The sequence below is a fragment of the Clavelina lepadiformis genome, chromosome 5 (genome assembly GCF_947623445.1).
Source record: "Clavelina lepadiformis chromosome 5, kaClaLepa1.1, whole genome shotgun sequence".
NCBI lineage: Eukaryota > Metazoa > Chordata > Ascidiacea > Aplousobranchia > Clavelinidae > Clavelina > Clavelina lepadiformis.
The window spans coordinates 3,258,211-3,274,240 of record NC_135244.1 but is presented as its reverse complement, the minus strand read 5'-3'; the positions used below and the strand labels follow the sequence as shown (position 1 = coordinate 3,274,240).

Here is a 16,030-nt window from a genome sequence, read left to right as displayed (position 1 = left end):
GTATCCCTATAATATTATAGATTAAAACAACATTTATGGACATTTTTTGCAGTGCTACTACTTATTGCTTACTTTTGTGTTTAAAATGGAACGTTTCTCATTATACTTCTATGTTCCGCAATTGCAATTATCATCAAAAATCACTTTCTTTTGTTTACCTTCGTAGAAACTTTCACAACTTACTCTCTCTTATTGTTGAGAAATGTACTTCTTCTGAAAAACCAACAAGATGGCAACACCACAAAAAATGTCTCCATCGGAAAGTCTTTTCCAGAAAAACTATACTGACATATGGTGCTGCTCTTCACAAACGGGAATGGTATACTCTGCAGCTACGATGCACAAAAAGTGAAGAAAATACCATGTCATACCTGACTAGTCTTTCAACAGTATTTTGTCAATTTAAGTTAATTTAGATACTTAAGACTAGTCAAGTCAATTTAATTAAGTTGACAATTCAAAGTAACTCTCAGAAATTTTAGGAAAAATATTTTTGAGCGTTCATTGTGAAGAAATTGTAGATCCAATTTCTAAAACACATTATTTCATGTTGAAAAATAAAAGCCAATTAAATTCATTATTTAACACTCAATTATCATTCATATGGCGCCTGAACGCACGAGATTCATCAGCAAGTACGTCAAACGTTTTATCTTCACAATGATTTATAACAAAGAAACCAAAAATTAAGTCTTCAGTGCACGCCATCATACCACATAATTTGCGTTTTTGCACGCACGATTTCCGTTGAAAACTGCTACACTTTCAGTCGAGGCTGTTATCATTGCCTTTTGGAATAATGCGGAGAAAGAACGTAGCAAGTGATCAGAGTGATGGTGGCCGTATTAACGTACCATTTTTGTTACACCACTGCATAAACATCGTGGATGATTTGAAGCCCGTGACACTCTGCTGTTTTTTTCTGTTTTTGCATTGTTTGAGATTGATCTTGTGTCAAAAATTGGTTGTTAGCTACTTTTCTCTTTCTAAATGGTTAAAAATATGTGGGTATACGTTTGCTGGCTTTTACTTGTAACTATTATAAGAATGAAAGTTTTACTAATTCACAGCATGATCATGTTTTGAAGTGCACAGATCAAGCTTCTTGGTTGTGCAAAAACATCGTTTTTGAAAATTAAAAAAAACTGTATAGGACACAAAAACCTTTTATATTGAAAACAGAAATGCAATATATCTATAAATTAAGATGAACAGGCGAAATATCAATCAGTAACAATCAATCGATCAAGTAAGTTAGAAAAGAGTTCTAAAAAATTCTTGAAGACACAAAATCGATACAAAGGTGTTCAATAATGAAGCCAGATAATGCCTGAAAGTTAAGCATGAAAGTGGTTTTACATTTGCATTTCAAGGTAGTCCCTTTCCCAAATGTTTAAAAAAATAAAATAAAAAAGATTTTAACAAACATGTATACACAAACAAACAAAAAAAGGTCAAAAACGTCTCAGACAACTAATTACACTGGATCTCTGTCAGATTAGGATATATTTTTAGCATAAAACTCTTTTTTGAAGATTTTTTATATTTAAAATGAGAGCCATGTAAAAGTCTTCTTCCATTAAGATATGATAGAAGAAAAGATATTTACATGAAATAAAGAAACGCAAGTTAATGGGGAGTTATTGTGAGATAATAAAACGTTTTAATTCGTTCATAATGGGGGCGTGCTTTCCTTTATTTGACCCAAGCATTTTATATAATACATTGAAAAATATTGGAGTCCTGAAAAAACACAATTAAATTAGGACAGATACAAAATACAAACAAATAGATTTAGTATATAAATAAAACGCAAACGATAAACATTCCACACATAACTGCATTTCAAAATTTTGCTAAATAATAGCAAAAAAGCTAAGTGCACTTTCTGATAAAGCCATCTTGGTCGTAATAACTCTACACGTTTGACTCTACGGAAGGCCAATTTCAACCTTCATTTGTGAATCGCACGCTGCCGTCAGCTTGGTTCCAAAATGCTTGTTTAGCAAACACCGAGCGTTGCTTAAATCTATAAGATTTAAACATATAAATTTTCGTTATAAATTCTAACACTTTGCTTAATACAAAATTCGAAAAATTTACACAAAATGGTATAAAGTTTCGAATCTGCATAATTAGCGGTTCTTCTAAAAAATGAGCAACCACTACATGCGTGAAACGTAGCCTACACCACACTGGCTATATGCGCTATATAAACGTCGTGCACTTGTTATATGCAGGCTTGCACGCAGTTCACTGAAGATGTACTGTAAGTATGGTGCCATAATGAGTTGGAATATTAGCTTATAGTCATAGTAGTAAGAATAGGAAAATGTATTAACCTAAATTTGGTGTTGAAAATGTCGGCTACATAGTGCTTTAAAGGTACACACAGTGAACGTTTATGTTGACCACAACCACATAAATAATCGCGACCTTTGCTCACCTCCAAGCAAGTACTCCGGCTCCAGCGACCACGCAAACGACTACTATAATAATTATCAACGCGATCAGTCCCCCACTTAATCCTTCTGGAGCCGCCGATTGTGGTAAATCTAAAAACAGAAAACACAAGTTATTGAAATGACTGTAAATTAAAAGCCATTATAAAATTTGGAAAACAGATATATCTAATAATACAATGTTTGCAGACTAATGCGTGTATTATTTGTAAAACATATAAGATCGCAAACACGGTAGTAAGAGAATTGTTTCTTCTTTTGAAAACGGTTTAGCCATGATATTCTAACTAGACATCACAGCACCAAGTTTAAACAAGCAAGTTTAAAAATTGGTGATCCGCAAGCGACAACAATAATGAAAGTTTGTGATTACCACTTTTGCATTATACTGGGGATACAACGTTTTTTGACGATGCACATTAACCCAGCCGACTTACTAGTGGTCACGTTTGGCTCGTGCGTTCGTTCAGTTGTGCCAGGACTAGGTGTAGCCGTTACCGTAGTAGTGGCTGATATTGTTTTGTAATAAAACAAGTTGCCAAAGTCATAGAGCATATTTTGAGTGTTTGAGTGAGAGTGTTAAAACAGGATAAAGTGTATGGTATTCTCTGCTCACTTGCAAGATGTTGTGTTAGTGAGTGATTATGGCCAAGGTTGTCAGTGAAAACTGCTCAAACTCTGAGTAAAACTTGTTAAGTTTGACAAATTGCCAACCACCAATCAAAAAGCGAGTTTAGAGGTTACAAATTACTGACATACTTGTTTTGCTGCTTTGTGACGTCGATGTCGTTATCATGGTTGCTGTCGGACAGATTACCGGTTCATTGGACCTCCACGACCCACTACGCGTGCATTGTGTCTTGAAGGAAACAAATCGGTTGAATAAATACAAATTCAATTCAAGACAAAATAAATACAATTTCATCAATAGCGGAAAACCGTAATTGCATTGTTGACGGTAATAATAACCAGTTACTTGTTATTTTTACAGTTTAGCCATTTACCACACCACCGTATATTTGTGGTAATTTTGCACACAGTTTAAATGTAGGCCTATTTATGCCGGAAAAAATTTTGCAACATCCATGAAACAAAAACGCTTTATTTTTAGGTCTAAATCAACTTTTTCTTAAAGCCAAACAAACCTGAAAATTTAGTTTGTCGAATCCCGGGCAAGTTATGTTGATAACGGAGCCGTAATTGTTCCCGCACGATGGCGCGCTTATTGTTATTCCATATTGAAATTGAGGCAGGCCTTTACAAGTCGCTTCTGATACAAAAAAGATATAATTGCCACTTTTTTCTAACTATAATTTAATACTAAAAAGCTAAAAATCTTCATCAATTTGTAACCACTTTTGATAATTGATCAACTAGATATTAATCAATACTAAGCCTACTAAGTTATAGTTTGCACTGCTTTGATATATCTTATGAAAGCTGAAGGAACTTACTGATCACGTCCACAAAAAAGATGCAATACCCGACGTTCCCGCTACGATCTTGGGCTGTGTACTGGAATAAATGAATACCAGGAAGTAGGTTGTAAGGCGGCGGATTTTTGAACTGGGAAGAAATTGCAATTTTGTGAAGCAGACTTGATACTGAGTGACAAGCTGGTAACCGTGTTCTGTTAATCGTTTAGCCAAATAACATGTTTATTTGCGCATTATGATGTCTATATGAAAGTCTATATGTCTATATGAAAGTCTATATGTATATGTCTATATGTTTTATTCCCACAAGTTATTGAAATACCCGGTCGGTTCGGAAGATAATGTCGCACTTACAACTGAAGCGAATGATGACTAGCCTTAGAATAGCAGAGTTGTTTAAAGTTGTTTCAAAAACTCTGTACGTTTTTAGTTGAACTTTTGAAGGTATACTGGATGTTAAAACCTATACTGGCAGAAGTTATTGAAAAAAAAAAACTTAAAAAGTGCAGAGAATACCGGATGTAGGCTACACTCTACAATGTCTACATTATAATTGGTAAAAAAGAGCATAATAATTTTAACGGGCCCGGGTGCCCAGAGTTTACGCTATACCCCAGAGGGAAACAGAATTTCCGCTAAACCCAATTTCGATTACGCAAGGTTTACCGAACTTTTTGTTTTCATCACAGCCCTAGAAAACTTTTATTGTGTTGTTGCAACCCTTAGAAGAACAATATGTAAACTCTTTCCCGTGAATTTGCATTTGCCTTTAAAAAGAACGAAAAAGCAACAAGTTTTGCTCCGGTTTTGCTTTAGCATAAGTTTTAACTTATAACGCCTAACTGTGTCCCCGTTTACTGAAATTCAATTTTCGACTAATAATAATTTCCCCCCTCCCCTCCTTGGGTGGTTGCATACTTGTAGGATCCAAATAATTGCACATAGGCTTACACAGGTTTCGTACCTCCTAAAAACGCGTCTCGAACCCCAGGTTTAAAACCTTTGGATTGTATAATCAATAAACGACAATGGTATTAAGTTACAGCACAAAATCGTTTAGTAAATGATGTAGTAATTTTAACGCTTTACCCTTCTTTTCACGACAACGTAGCCAGAATTATCAGTGGCAACTGGTGCGGTGAAGTTGAAGGAACTGGTGTCTGAGCATTTGTCTGTTAATAGAGTTTGGAAACTCGGGCAAGTATCACCGAAAGAAGGAGTGATTTCATCAACTATAAAGACAACGTTAATATAAGAATTATGCAAATGTCAACGACTTTAGTGATCAGTGTAGACACAGCTGAAAGATATTACGACAAGTAACTGTAAAATGTCGAAAGAACGAAAACCAAAAAGGAAACGACATTTTACTGTACAAGGTCTAATCATCTAATGCCTAAGTTATCCTACAAAGTACGGTAAACAACAATACAGGAATGGACAGGAATGCCATTTTCAAAATCACTAAAACTTATGCATGACCGTTCAAAGTCGAGAAAAATTATACACGAGTAATTATCGAAGCGCCCAAAGTCACCAAAATTCAAGTTTCTACAGCAAAAGTGCAACTGTACGCCACGTTTTGCTGTGACTGTGTGCAGGTTCGGCCACAACATAGTGTAGATAGGGCTAGGTTTCATTAGAAATAAAATATTTCTTGAGTACAATTTAGTAACATTTATTTGGTTGGTGTTAAGATAAAAACAGCCCAAACATGTTTTTATGCAACGCTGCAAACATTTACCAAAGCTGATTGCTGAAATAAATATATGAAAAGCTGCGAAACCTGAAGGCCGGATTTGTGTGCAGGTGTTGTTGCTTGGTACGAAGACCGAATGATCATCACACAAACAGATTCTGTTGGACTGGCGGGGAACGCAAATTTGCGGACAACCGCCCCGGTTTTCTGAACAGCTGTTGGTGTCTAAAAATAAATTGCACAAACACTAATTTACTGTAATTGCTTAGGATTAAACAATCTAATTATATACTGTATTTGTATAGACGACAAAATAGTAAAACCTTTATGTTGAAATAAAAAGCAGTTTAATGCTTAAAGACAAACGCGGCAAGTGAGCGACAAGTCCAAAACGAGTTGGTCTTAAATCGAAGAGAAATTGTCACTAAACACAGTGGTTAAAGGATTTTTAATATTATGTAGTGGTTAAGCAGTTATTGCCAAACTTTATCACACATTTGGCCTCTTTTATGGCTAAGATGGCGATTTTATTGTGGCGTCACGATGGTGAAACAACATGCTTGATGACCGCGATTTGAGTTAAGTATGGTATTAATGGTATAGGCTAGCTAACGCATTTTGGATGAACTACGTCTCCGCATAGTTAAGTAATTAGTAGCAGGTAATGGTTATTTTTAACATAGAAATGTCACAGAAAATGGTATACGTACCGGTAAAACATTCTTGTTTTTACAGCAATAACCGGTACCGCACTAAGCTAAAGCCAACAGGCAAGATCGGACTGTACTGAATGTTACTTTTGGTGTCAACAGCCAAAACATCGCATTTTGATCGTATTGAGATGCTTCAGATGTTAGGTTTTTGAACGTTTTTACCTGCATTTACAGTGGCCGATGAAAAAATCCTAATCCCGGACAGATCGTAGAAAACTCGGGGACCAAATTCCTCAACATCGTCTGGGTCGGCGGTGACTTTGCTCATTACATCACTAACTAGCACACGTAATGCGTTTGATTCTCTATGGTCGGTAAGGTAGATGTAGCCATTGTGGTATGCGAGTTCAGCATCAAAAGAGTTTTGCTGTAAATAAAAACTTTCTAAAATATCACTACATAGTTTGCAGTTAACGCTTGAAAAACAAAACCAAGCCATCAAACGAAAAGAGACCAGGTCACATTGTGTGATCTACTTTAAATACGAGGCAATTACGTGGAACTGAAGATCGTATCTTCCCCGTTCACCGCTGTTGAGGTCCATCCACGCGATTGCGCCCAAGAGGATTTCGGTCCAAAACAGAATATTGTCTAAACAGATAAATAAAAATTAAAACAAAACGATCGAATAACTTTACCTTCAGTTTGATACGTAGAGACAATCCTCTAAACACCAAGGAACGCAGGAAAATTAGGATTAAATGTATTGCTCGAACAGGTTAATTGGTTTACCAATTTGTTTATAACATTAACAAATTCTATTTTTTCAAACGTTGGTTTATTTCCCACATTCGTTGTCTTTTAACCCACCCCTTTCCCATTGTATGCCGGTGATGAATATTTAAGCTTACAAAGCATAACACAAGTAGCAATAAGTATATAGTAAGACTAATTAGTTCCTCTAGTCATGGGTTAAGGGATGTTATTCATAGTTATTAATCAAGAATATATCATGGTAGTTATGTATTCAACTATTTACTAAGCCCCTTTTTCCATTTAGTCTACGGCATACCATAGTTGTCTATAGTGTAACTTTCAAATATTATTACTTTCATGGTCAATTGTGAGTCCCTGAGGTCCTCCCGTATCGTTAGCGATGATCTTCCTTCCTGTTCCATCCAGGTTCATCTCTTCAATGACTCCGCTCATGACATCATCCGAAGTCTCAAGCTGACCCCATTCCGACCAAAACACTTTCCTTGAAACATATCGGTCAAAAGATGTTTTGGTGCCATTTGTGGTTGACGTTCGCTTGGTTGCGGAATATATTGGTATGTATTTCACAGAAGAAGTCCAGTCAGTCAAGAAACGTTTGATTGTGCTAATTAATTGTCATAATTACCCTTTATTCCTACCGAATTCTCGTGCAGATCCGATGATTTATAATGTTATTAGTGTTCTATTTCTTGTGTTTAACAAAAACGATATGGTATATTTTGGTCATGTTTAGTATACGCGAACCGGTTTTGATTACTTCCGAATTACGTCATTCGTACTACAGCGCTAAACGCGTTAGTTCTGATATCGGAAGTCTGTTATTTACAGCCTAATTCTGTGCTCTGGAAACAATAATCGTTTCCTTGAGAACCAATAATGAATAATTATTCAAGACATTGACTAGTTTAAAATCACTGTAATGTCTTGCACAACGTATTCCTTGGTCATTTTTCCAAGTTTAGTTTCGAACAACTTACTTGAGTTTATTGCTGAGCAAAAGCTTCCAAACTCTGTGAATATCGTGCAAGTGTAGAGTTGACGTTACAGATGGTAATTCGAGTGACATCACAATGATAGCATCCCGATTGGCCTCGACGACGTACAGGTTTCGTGACGCCTGATCCAGCGCAATGGAATAAGCTGATGAACAAATAGACAAAATAAACCTTATTATACAGACTGTTAGCTTTCGTACTTTACTTCATGACTTATAAGGGTCAAGGTTGAAAGACAGGGCCGTGGATGGGAAAAAGCACAAAATCTAACAAAATCCACTTTCCCAAAACAAGCTTGGTTATAGCAATGATTTATCTGGATATCCTTCTATTTTTTGTTTACAAACATATCACAATTTCGTGAGATTGATAATAGATATTGATTTAACCAAACAGAAAAGACTCAGTCTACTGCAAAACTGTAGCTAGCATGCAAAATACTCCCCGACGCCATTAATCAATTTAGTAAATAGTTCCGTGTTAGATCGGACGCTGACTAACTTTGAACATCTGTGAGTATAACTTCTTGTTCTGTTCCGTTCAAGTTGCTGCGGATGATTCTGGACCCTGCAGTGTCCGCCCAGTAAATTTTCTTTGTTTTTTCATCATAATCGACAGACTGAGGAACTCCAACGTCAGTCAATGGAAGCAAAACAAAAGCTGATGGATCAGTCAAAGGAACCTTGGATAGTAAAGTGTGACTATGATGAAAAATGTCTATTTGTGTTGGAAATAAGCATAGATGCTTCAAGCATATCAAATACACTTTCGTCACCTGAAAGATTCTGCCGTGCTCCGCGTCCATCAAAAGGGCAAAGTCGTCTTCGATCACTGTGACGTCACAAGACCTTCCGTCCTGTTGCAGGATGGAGCCAGAGGTACATGCACACACATGAATGGACGGACCATCGGTCAGACAAAGTTGAGAACAGCTGTGGTCGGCGCATGGGTCTGTAGATTGCAAATAATTCATATAGCATTAAGTAATATAGTAACAAATATAAACTAAAACCCTAGTTTTGTTCACTAGCATCATTCACTAAATATTAGTTATTATTAGAGCGATTATTTTTTGACCTAAGAAACGAAAGTTTTTGACCTAAAAATTGAACATTTTGACATTAAAGTACTTTTTTTGACAAATTTTGACGTATGAAGAATTCAAGTATTTGAATTACGCATTATTGTACAAAAAGTTAAAATTTATTGTAGTAAAGAAGGGCAAAAATCTAAACATGCACAGACCTAGCCTATTCTGAAAAGGAAAATGAGCTAATTACAAACCACTGCCAAAAAACTGCAACTAAGACACAACAAAAACTGTTCAATACATTTGTCTAAACTAAAGATACATGAAGTATCTAAAGCAAAACCGAAGCAAGAGCTGATTCACAACAAGTAGACAATGGGCCATTTACAACAGTATAAAGTAGACTACAAGGTGTAGGCTACAATATAAAATGACAAGTTCACCTACAGTGCAACCTCTATGACACCACGACAATGCAGATTGCAAACAATTTTGACTTGGTAAAAAATTTTGACTTTTTAAACAATTTTGACAATTTTTGACCTAACGCTGAAAATTTGACAAATTTTTGACTTTTTTTGACAAGTCAAAAAATATTCGCCCTACTTATTATTCATCCTATTTGTAGTGGTAAACTATTTCAAAGCGTCATAGTGATAAAGGTGCTGTTTTTAAAGCAGGCTAAAGTTTTAGTCATTCTAGTTTACTTCTTTGTTATTAATTAAAGTCTTTCATAGTTTCATTCATTTGTTAAGTTTTCTAACCACTCTGCCATCGACGTTAAAAGTTTGTACTCACGGGCCAGATGATCCCCAACGGTCCATGGTTGAACAGAGGCGCTGAACACAACCACACCACGTGGAATTTCCGTATCTTTATGTGAATAATGAGGCAAAACAAAACCGCTTGCCTTGTTCAGAACCCGTGTTGTTCTATCGTAACTGTTTCCAATGTAAAGATACTCCTGCGAAAAACATTTGTTGTGTGAACAATTTCTTCCGTAAACAATTGCACACAGCTTACTGACGTCTAGTGGCCCTTGGGCGGGAGTATAATTAAGCGTGTAGCTTAAATTTAAACAACCGCAGTACCTTGTAGGAAGCCAAGCCCATGAACAATCCCAGACTGTTCGAATAAATTGTCGTTATGATATTGGGATCGTCAAGGTTGAAATAGCGCACTCTTGCGGAGAATGTATCAAGTATTGTCTCGCTCCAATATAACCTGTAAATGTAAATCAAAGGTGATGTTTAAATCGCAAACTGTAACGGAGTCAATGTGATAAAAATCAAACGTCTTTATTGGGCAAGATTTAGGTTATAGGTCGCGGAAACAATGACATGACGTATACTATGAAGAATCTTGCCTATTCTCTGAAACGTCCATGGTCATCTCATCTATGTATTCCACATCAGTAAAGGTATGAAGATGAACAATGTTGTTGCCGCTTAAATCGCTTTTGAACAGTCGACATTCTTCTGTACCTCGCTCCGACCAGAAAAGCGACCTTAAATCAGTGCAGCACAGTTTAAGTCAACTGTCATTACTGTCATAACTGTCAGGGGTAAGGTATACGATGGATGCTTAATTATGCGGCAACACTTCACTTTAATAACGGCAAATATGGCAAAAGTCCCAAGGAAAATATTGAACATCAGGGTTTCCAATCTTGCATTTTATCATATAATTTAACGGAGTAATAACTTTTATAATAAATATAACACCAAATATAAAACTACACATTCTTTCTGGTGGTTTTAATCTCAATGCTTGCTTCAAGAGTATACTTTTTTATCGGGTTGATCGCAATTTTGGCAGGAACTTCGCTTGTTATATTAATGAGATGTTTGTAGTAGTTAAAATCCGCATCCGCCACTGTTATGACACGAAGATCCGTATCCGTCCAATAAATATTCCCCGTGAACCAATCCACTGCCATTCCATCGATTCCGTAACTGAGATCTTCGTAAACGATGCGCGAGGTTTTGGCCTAAAATGACGTAAAAAAAGGTGATATTAATGCGTTTTTGTGTCAAACACAACAGGATTTTATGAAGTAACAAAGTAAAAACAAAATTAAAAGTATTGTGCAATATAAATACAGTGTGTCGTCAAATTTGCAAATAAAGGAGGTGATGTAGGGTGAATGACGCGAGCAAAAAATTGTGCCACTCGCCAGCACGTTTGAGAGAAAGAGCTTTACGTGAATGCTGATTACAAGTGCACAGAGAAAAAATCGAATGGAGCATAATAGCTCATACGGCTATTACAATATCATAAAGGATGTTATGATGTATATAATTATTATTATGATATATATTATATTATTATGATCATAACTATTATCATAAACGAAAAAACTTAGCGAGAAAGAAAAAAAACAGCATGATAGCTTCAAAACGCTTGAACAGTTTAAACATCCACGTAAGTTTTTTGACCAAAAACTTTGTTTTAGCAGGAGGCCTGTAAGTCTTGTTTTCTCGTTTGTAAGTTTCAGCAGTCTCCAAAGTCTTTTCGCGGAAACCTTTTGTCATGCGACAAGTGTACGTCACAATGCCTGGAACAAGCGTGGCATGAGAGCGACACTAGCTACTACGTGCGTCACGAACAAATCATGCAGAAAATTGGGTCACGCAAAATCACACAAATGATACATATGTGATTTCGATGTTATATCATCACCACATACGTCACGTGTTATCACCACAATCCGTCCATTTAAAGTAGCGCTAGTATGGGACAGTTTACGGACGTGTCATCGCCCTATTCCTCACTCTTTAGCCTGAAATGAACTAGTTTATAGCCTCCCTATAAAGCCTAGGTGAATTAATGCGAACATTAAGTGTTGTCATTAGTGACTCATCTTTCTCGACGAAGGGTATTCTTGGAGATTGTATACATCACTCATTTACTGCAGCTTTGCAATAAACTTAACAAGCAATTTTTTAAGAAAAACGTTACCGAATACCTCACAAAAAATTAGACCAGTTATAACAACGCAGGCTACGTTGTACAACAACGACCAATAGTCCTACCTGTCTATAATGAATGCTAAAAGATAAATACATTGGTTTTCCTCTGGTTTTTGACGATATTTTTAGCCTTAAAAACATCATGTACTACAATTCCTCTTACTGTAATTTTACTACAACTAACCGTTTTATAGAAAGGAAACGTTTTTAGACAGACAACCACACCAGAACCGTATGTACTTCATCACCATTGTACCATACTTGAGATCTCAGCCCTATTGTTTTCTCTACCTTCATATCGTAAACGCCAATGTGGTTGCTGCTAAAATCTGAGAAGTAGATTCGACTTCTGTTGTAGTCGGCAGCCAGCGCCCAAAATTGGGAACCATCTTGACCGACGTACAGCTCCTCTGTAGCCAGCGTGTTATCGGCATTGAATGCTTTGTCTGGGTCGGCGAGTGCAGCCTGAAGGACACTGTGGTCATCGCCCTGTAAAGACTGTAATGCAACAAGTTAGAAGCCACTCTAACAAAGTATAAAGTTATAATTACGTTTGTTAGACACGCTTTCAAGTTTCGTGGATATTTAAAAAGGCATTTTTTGTAGTTGTAATACGACACTTAGGCAATAAATAAAGGCAAGAAATGAAAAGAATACATTAAATGTGTAAGCTGATAAGCGTAAAATATCCAAAAATGTCAGAAATTATCAAAAGAAAACGAAAATTTGTCGAATGAAACAGACTAATTTCCAACATTGAAATAAAATTTTCTAAGCCTTATAGCTTACCAAGTACGGTATAACTGAAGTGACTTTAATTGCCCAAACCATCATATCTTCGATGGGTTCTGCAGCATCTGTGCTGGTTGAACCAGCAGTCGAAGTACTGCTGGTTGTTGCTATAGCGACGGTAGACGTGTCTGTGTGATCAATCTACAAAATATAACAACCATAAAGTGTTTAAGCAGTTAATACAACGCACAAAATCACCCACAACAGGAAATCTGAATCAGGTTTTCTTAATTATTGTAAGACTGATATTTGGTATGAATGATTGATAGCACATACCAGGTTTACGTTTGTGGTTTCCACAACTGGTGGAGATGTTGTACTGATGGTAACTGCAAATTTAAATGTTACGTTGCAAAATATTTTTATAACATTTAGGTTTTAATTCAGTGCATAAAACTAAATTGCTGTCAAAGTACAGTATTGACTATTAATACATTAAATAGTTTAGTATATCATGAAATTTTTTTCAAAGAAGTTATATATTTCAGCAAAAGAAAAACGCAAGTTTGTGACAAACTTTAGCTAAACCAATTTCCACCGCTGTTTTATGTCACAATCCATTCATCAATAAATGAAAATTGTTCAGAACTGCAGCCAGGTTCATTCGTAGTTATTAAAACTACATTTCTCCTTGGTTATAATATTTTAATGTTATTTCTATGTTTTTCTTTGAATGATTTCTGTCTTTTCTTTGATAAGAACGCTACAATAATAAGCTTCAAAATGCATAAAGACCCGCATTTTGATGTTTATTTAAAAATCAGTGATGTAAAATTAGATGACGAAAACCATAATTCATATTGATTAATCGAATTGGCGGTGGTCATTATTAATATAAGAAGTTTTCCAGTGAGAGTAAATTTATGAAACTTGACAGGATTCCACTATATCACTAGTAAGTAATCCCAATACGCGATTCAATGATCACAATAAGTCAAGATTTAACTCTGATCAATTACTGTGACTTCCGTAAAGCTGATCTTACAGTGATGTAAGTTTCAGCCCAGTTTCGTAGAAAAAGTGCAGGTTTGTTCTTGGAATTAGTAGCAAGTTGCATGACAAATAGCAAAGTCTGCAACATCACAATGCTTGAGTACAACACCAAGTTACCTGTGCTTGTTTGGTTTCCACTGCAAAGCTGAATTGCGAAAGAACTTATTATTATCAAAGACGCGGTCATTGCCCTCCAAACCGCCATTTGATTATTCTGTTCTTAAAAGTACACTACAGGAACCACACCTGAAAACACCCACATTATTCAATAATAATAATACCGGACAACAGGGAAATATTTACACATATAGACATAAGTGGGCAGTACCGTGGTACTTTTTCAGGACCGATACCTGTACCGAATTCCTTTTTTCAAAAACTTCAGTCTGTCCTAGTTCTCGGTACGTTTCATGTGAATATTTCAAAATTTTAACAAGTATGTTTTCAAAAATACATGTTAATTAACCCTTAATACTAATTTTAGCATATGTTGATCTTTTTTATTCTAGAAATGTCAAGTAAAATTGCAAGCGAGTAACATCACACATGCTTTGACCTGCAGTAACCTTTACCGGGGATATAATAGCGGCAAACATTGCATTTGCAGCAGCATCTTTTGCACAAATAGTACCGGTACCGAGTACCGACAAAGTACAGAACTACTTTTTTAAAATTGTACCGGATACCTGAACCGTCGGTACATTCTTTGCCAAGTACCTGTACCGTTACCGTTACCGTTACCGACGATACTTTCTAAGTACCGACTGCCCACCGCTGCATATATAGACTATTTTGGAAAACCATATCGTATAACATAATTTCTTGCTATTTTAAGCATTCCGCTTTTCTCGATTTCACCATTGTGGTAAATTGTTTTTCCTTTTGTTCGTATAACTGTTGCACTAGTCTATAAAAAAACTGTAATTTCCCTAACTTACGTATAGGCCAACATAAAAACGGCTGTACCTTGTCAAACTTGTTATCGGCTTAGCAATATAAGATGAAACCGAAACACTTTTTTTATTGTGTTTTCGGTCACCGCATGAGTCAAGGTATGCCTGAACCTAAATCATACTCTGACTAACTACAATCACCTTATATGCGTAATCAAATAAATCATCTTAAACATGTGCAATCGTGCATATATAGCTTACAGTACTGTATCGATTCTTACTGTTTGCACACATCACTTTTTATAGGTCAGGGGTTCTTAGCCTGGGGTCGATGAACCTCTAAGGCAGGGATGTCCAACCTTTTATTATAGTGGGCCTCATTGTCACTTGAAATAATTCAATGGGCCGCAGAACCTATTAAATTTCAAGAAAAATGGATACATAAAGAGCTGACTGGTACATTTTAATTAGGCTAAGATTCCAAAGTTCAAAATACTACTTGGAGTGAAAATGACTAGTGGGCCGCACAAAAATATCAGGTGGGCCGCAATGTGGCCCGCGGGCCGCAGGTTGGACATCCCTGCTCTAAGGGATCCGAGAAGATGCTTTAAGGGGTCCATAAAACGAAATCCAATTATTACGTAAATCGATTTATTTTTATCTGTCCATAAGGTCGTTATTCCACGTGATCAGACAACAGCTGTAGTCAGAGGTGCACCTTCACTAGTTTGGACGATTCCAAAACTGCGTTTGTGATGTAATAATACACGATGACTCCACCGTTAAACGTGTTGAAGGAAACGGGCAGAGAGCGTACTGTTTGCTGCTCGCTTCATTGGTTCTATTTCTTAGCCTTAGCCTTAGGAATTGCGGGGGCCCAGCAGGTTAACCTATTAACATCTCACTTCGAGCTCACCCGTCGCGTAATGAAAACAAGTAAATTTTTGCAGTTTGCATTGAGCAACTAGAAATGCGTACGAATTAGTTGTTGAAAATAAAAGTATAGAAGCTTATATATCTTTATCATTTATGTTCAGATGGCTCTACAGTGGCACAGTAAAATAGAATGGTGGCTGAACCGCGTTAAAGCGGTATAACCAGTAATAAAATGGCAAGATATGCGACGACAGTATGGCACTCTGCGGTTAACTTTATTTGTAGCCTCCCAACACAACAGATGTTACATCTCAACAGATAGTACATCACCTGATGAAGCAGGCTTATGCTTGCGAAAGCTCGTGTTAAAAAATTAAAAATAAAGTTAACCCTAGTGTATCTTTTTCTTATCTTGCCTTTCATTACTGAAAATAGAAGTAATACAAACAGGA

General features: G+C 36.3%; 1 protein-coding gene across 1 annotated transcript; it reads right to left on the bottom strand.

Moving 5' to 3' along the window:
- Positions 1 to 1,150: 1,150 nt before the first annotated feature.
- LOC143461214 (low-density lipoprotein receptor-related protein 1B-like) lies at positions 1,151 to 14,996 on the bottom strand. The gene is made up of 21 exons (XM_076959044.1): positions 13,927 to 14,996; positions 13,093 to 13,145; positions 12,814 to 12,957; positions 12,316 to 12,522; positions 10,840 to 11,042; positions 10,419 to 10,559; positions 10,144 to 10,276; positions 9,851 to 10,016; positions 8,798 to 8,973; positions 8,524 to 8,704; positions 8,005 to 8,167; positions 7,360 to 7,508; positions 6,807 to 6,901; positions 6,473 to 6,677; positions 5,685 to 5,822; positions 4,988 to 5,130; positions 3,917 to 4,028; positions 3,608 to 3,732; positions 3,222 to 3,321; positions 2,447 to 2,555; positions 1,151 to 2,029 (listed from the first exon to the last, which is right to left on the bottom strand). Exons 1-21 carry the CDS (start codon positions 14,012 to 14,014, stop codon positions 1,948 to 1,950), a joined length of 2,913 nt encoding a protein of 970 aa, XP_076815159.1. The 5' UTR covers positions 14,015 to 14,996; the 3' UTR covers positions 1,151 to 1,947.
- Positions 14,997 to 16,030: the final 1,034 nt, after the last annotated feature.

Excerpts from the sequence above, each read along its gene's own strand:
- LOC143461214 (XM_076959044.1), bottom strand. The coding sequence starts at position 14,014 with ATGGCGGTTTGGAGGGCAATGACCGCGTCTTTGATAATAATAAGTTCT. Across the intron at positions 12,523-12,813 it reads CTTCAGTTATACCGTACTTG|TCTTTACAGGGCGATGACCA; the intron begins GTAAGCTATAAG and ends GTTGCATTACAG. Across the intron at positions 10,277-10,418 it reads ATGGACGTTTCAGAGAATAG|GTTATATTGGAGCGAGACAA; the intron begins GCAAGATTCTTC and ends TTACATTTACAG.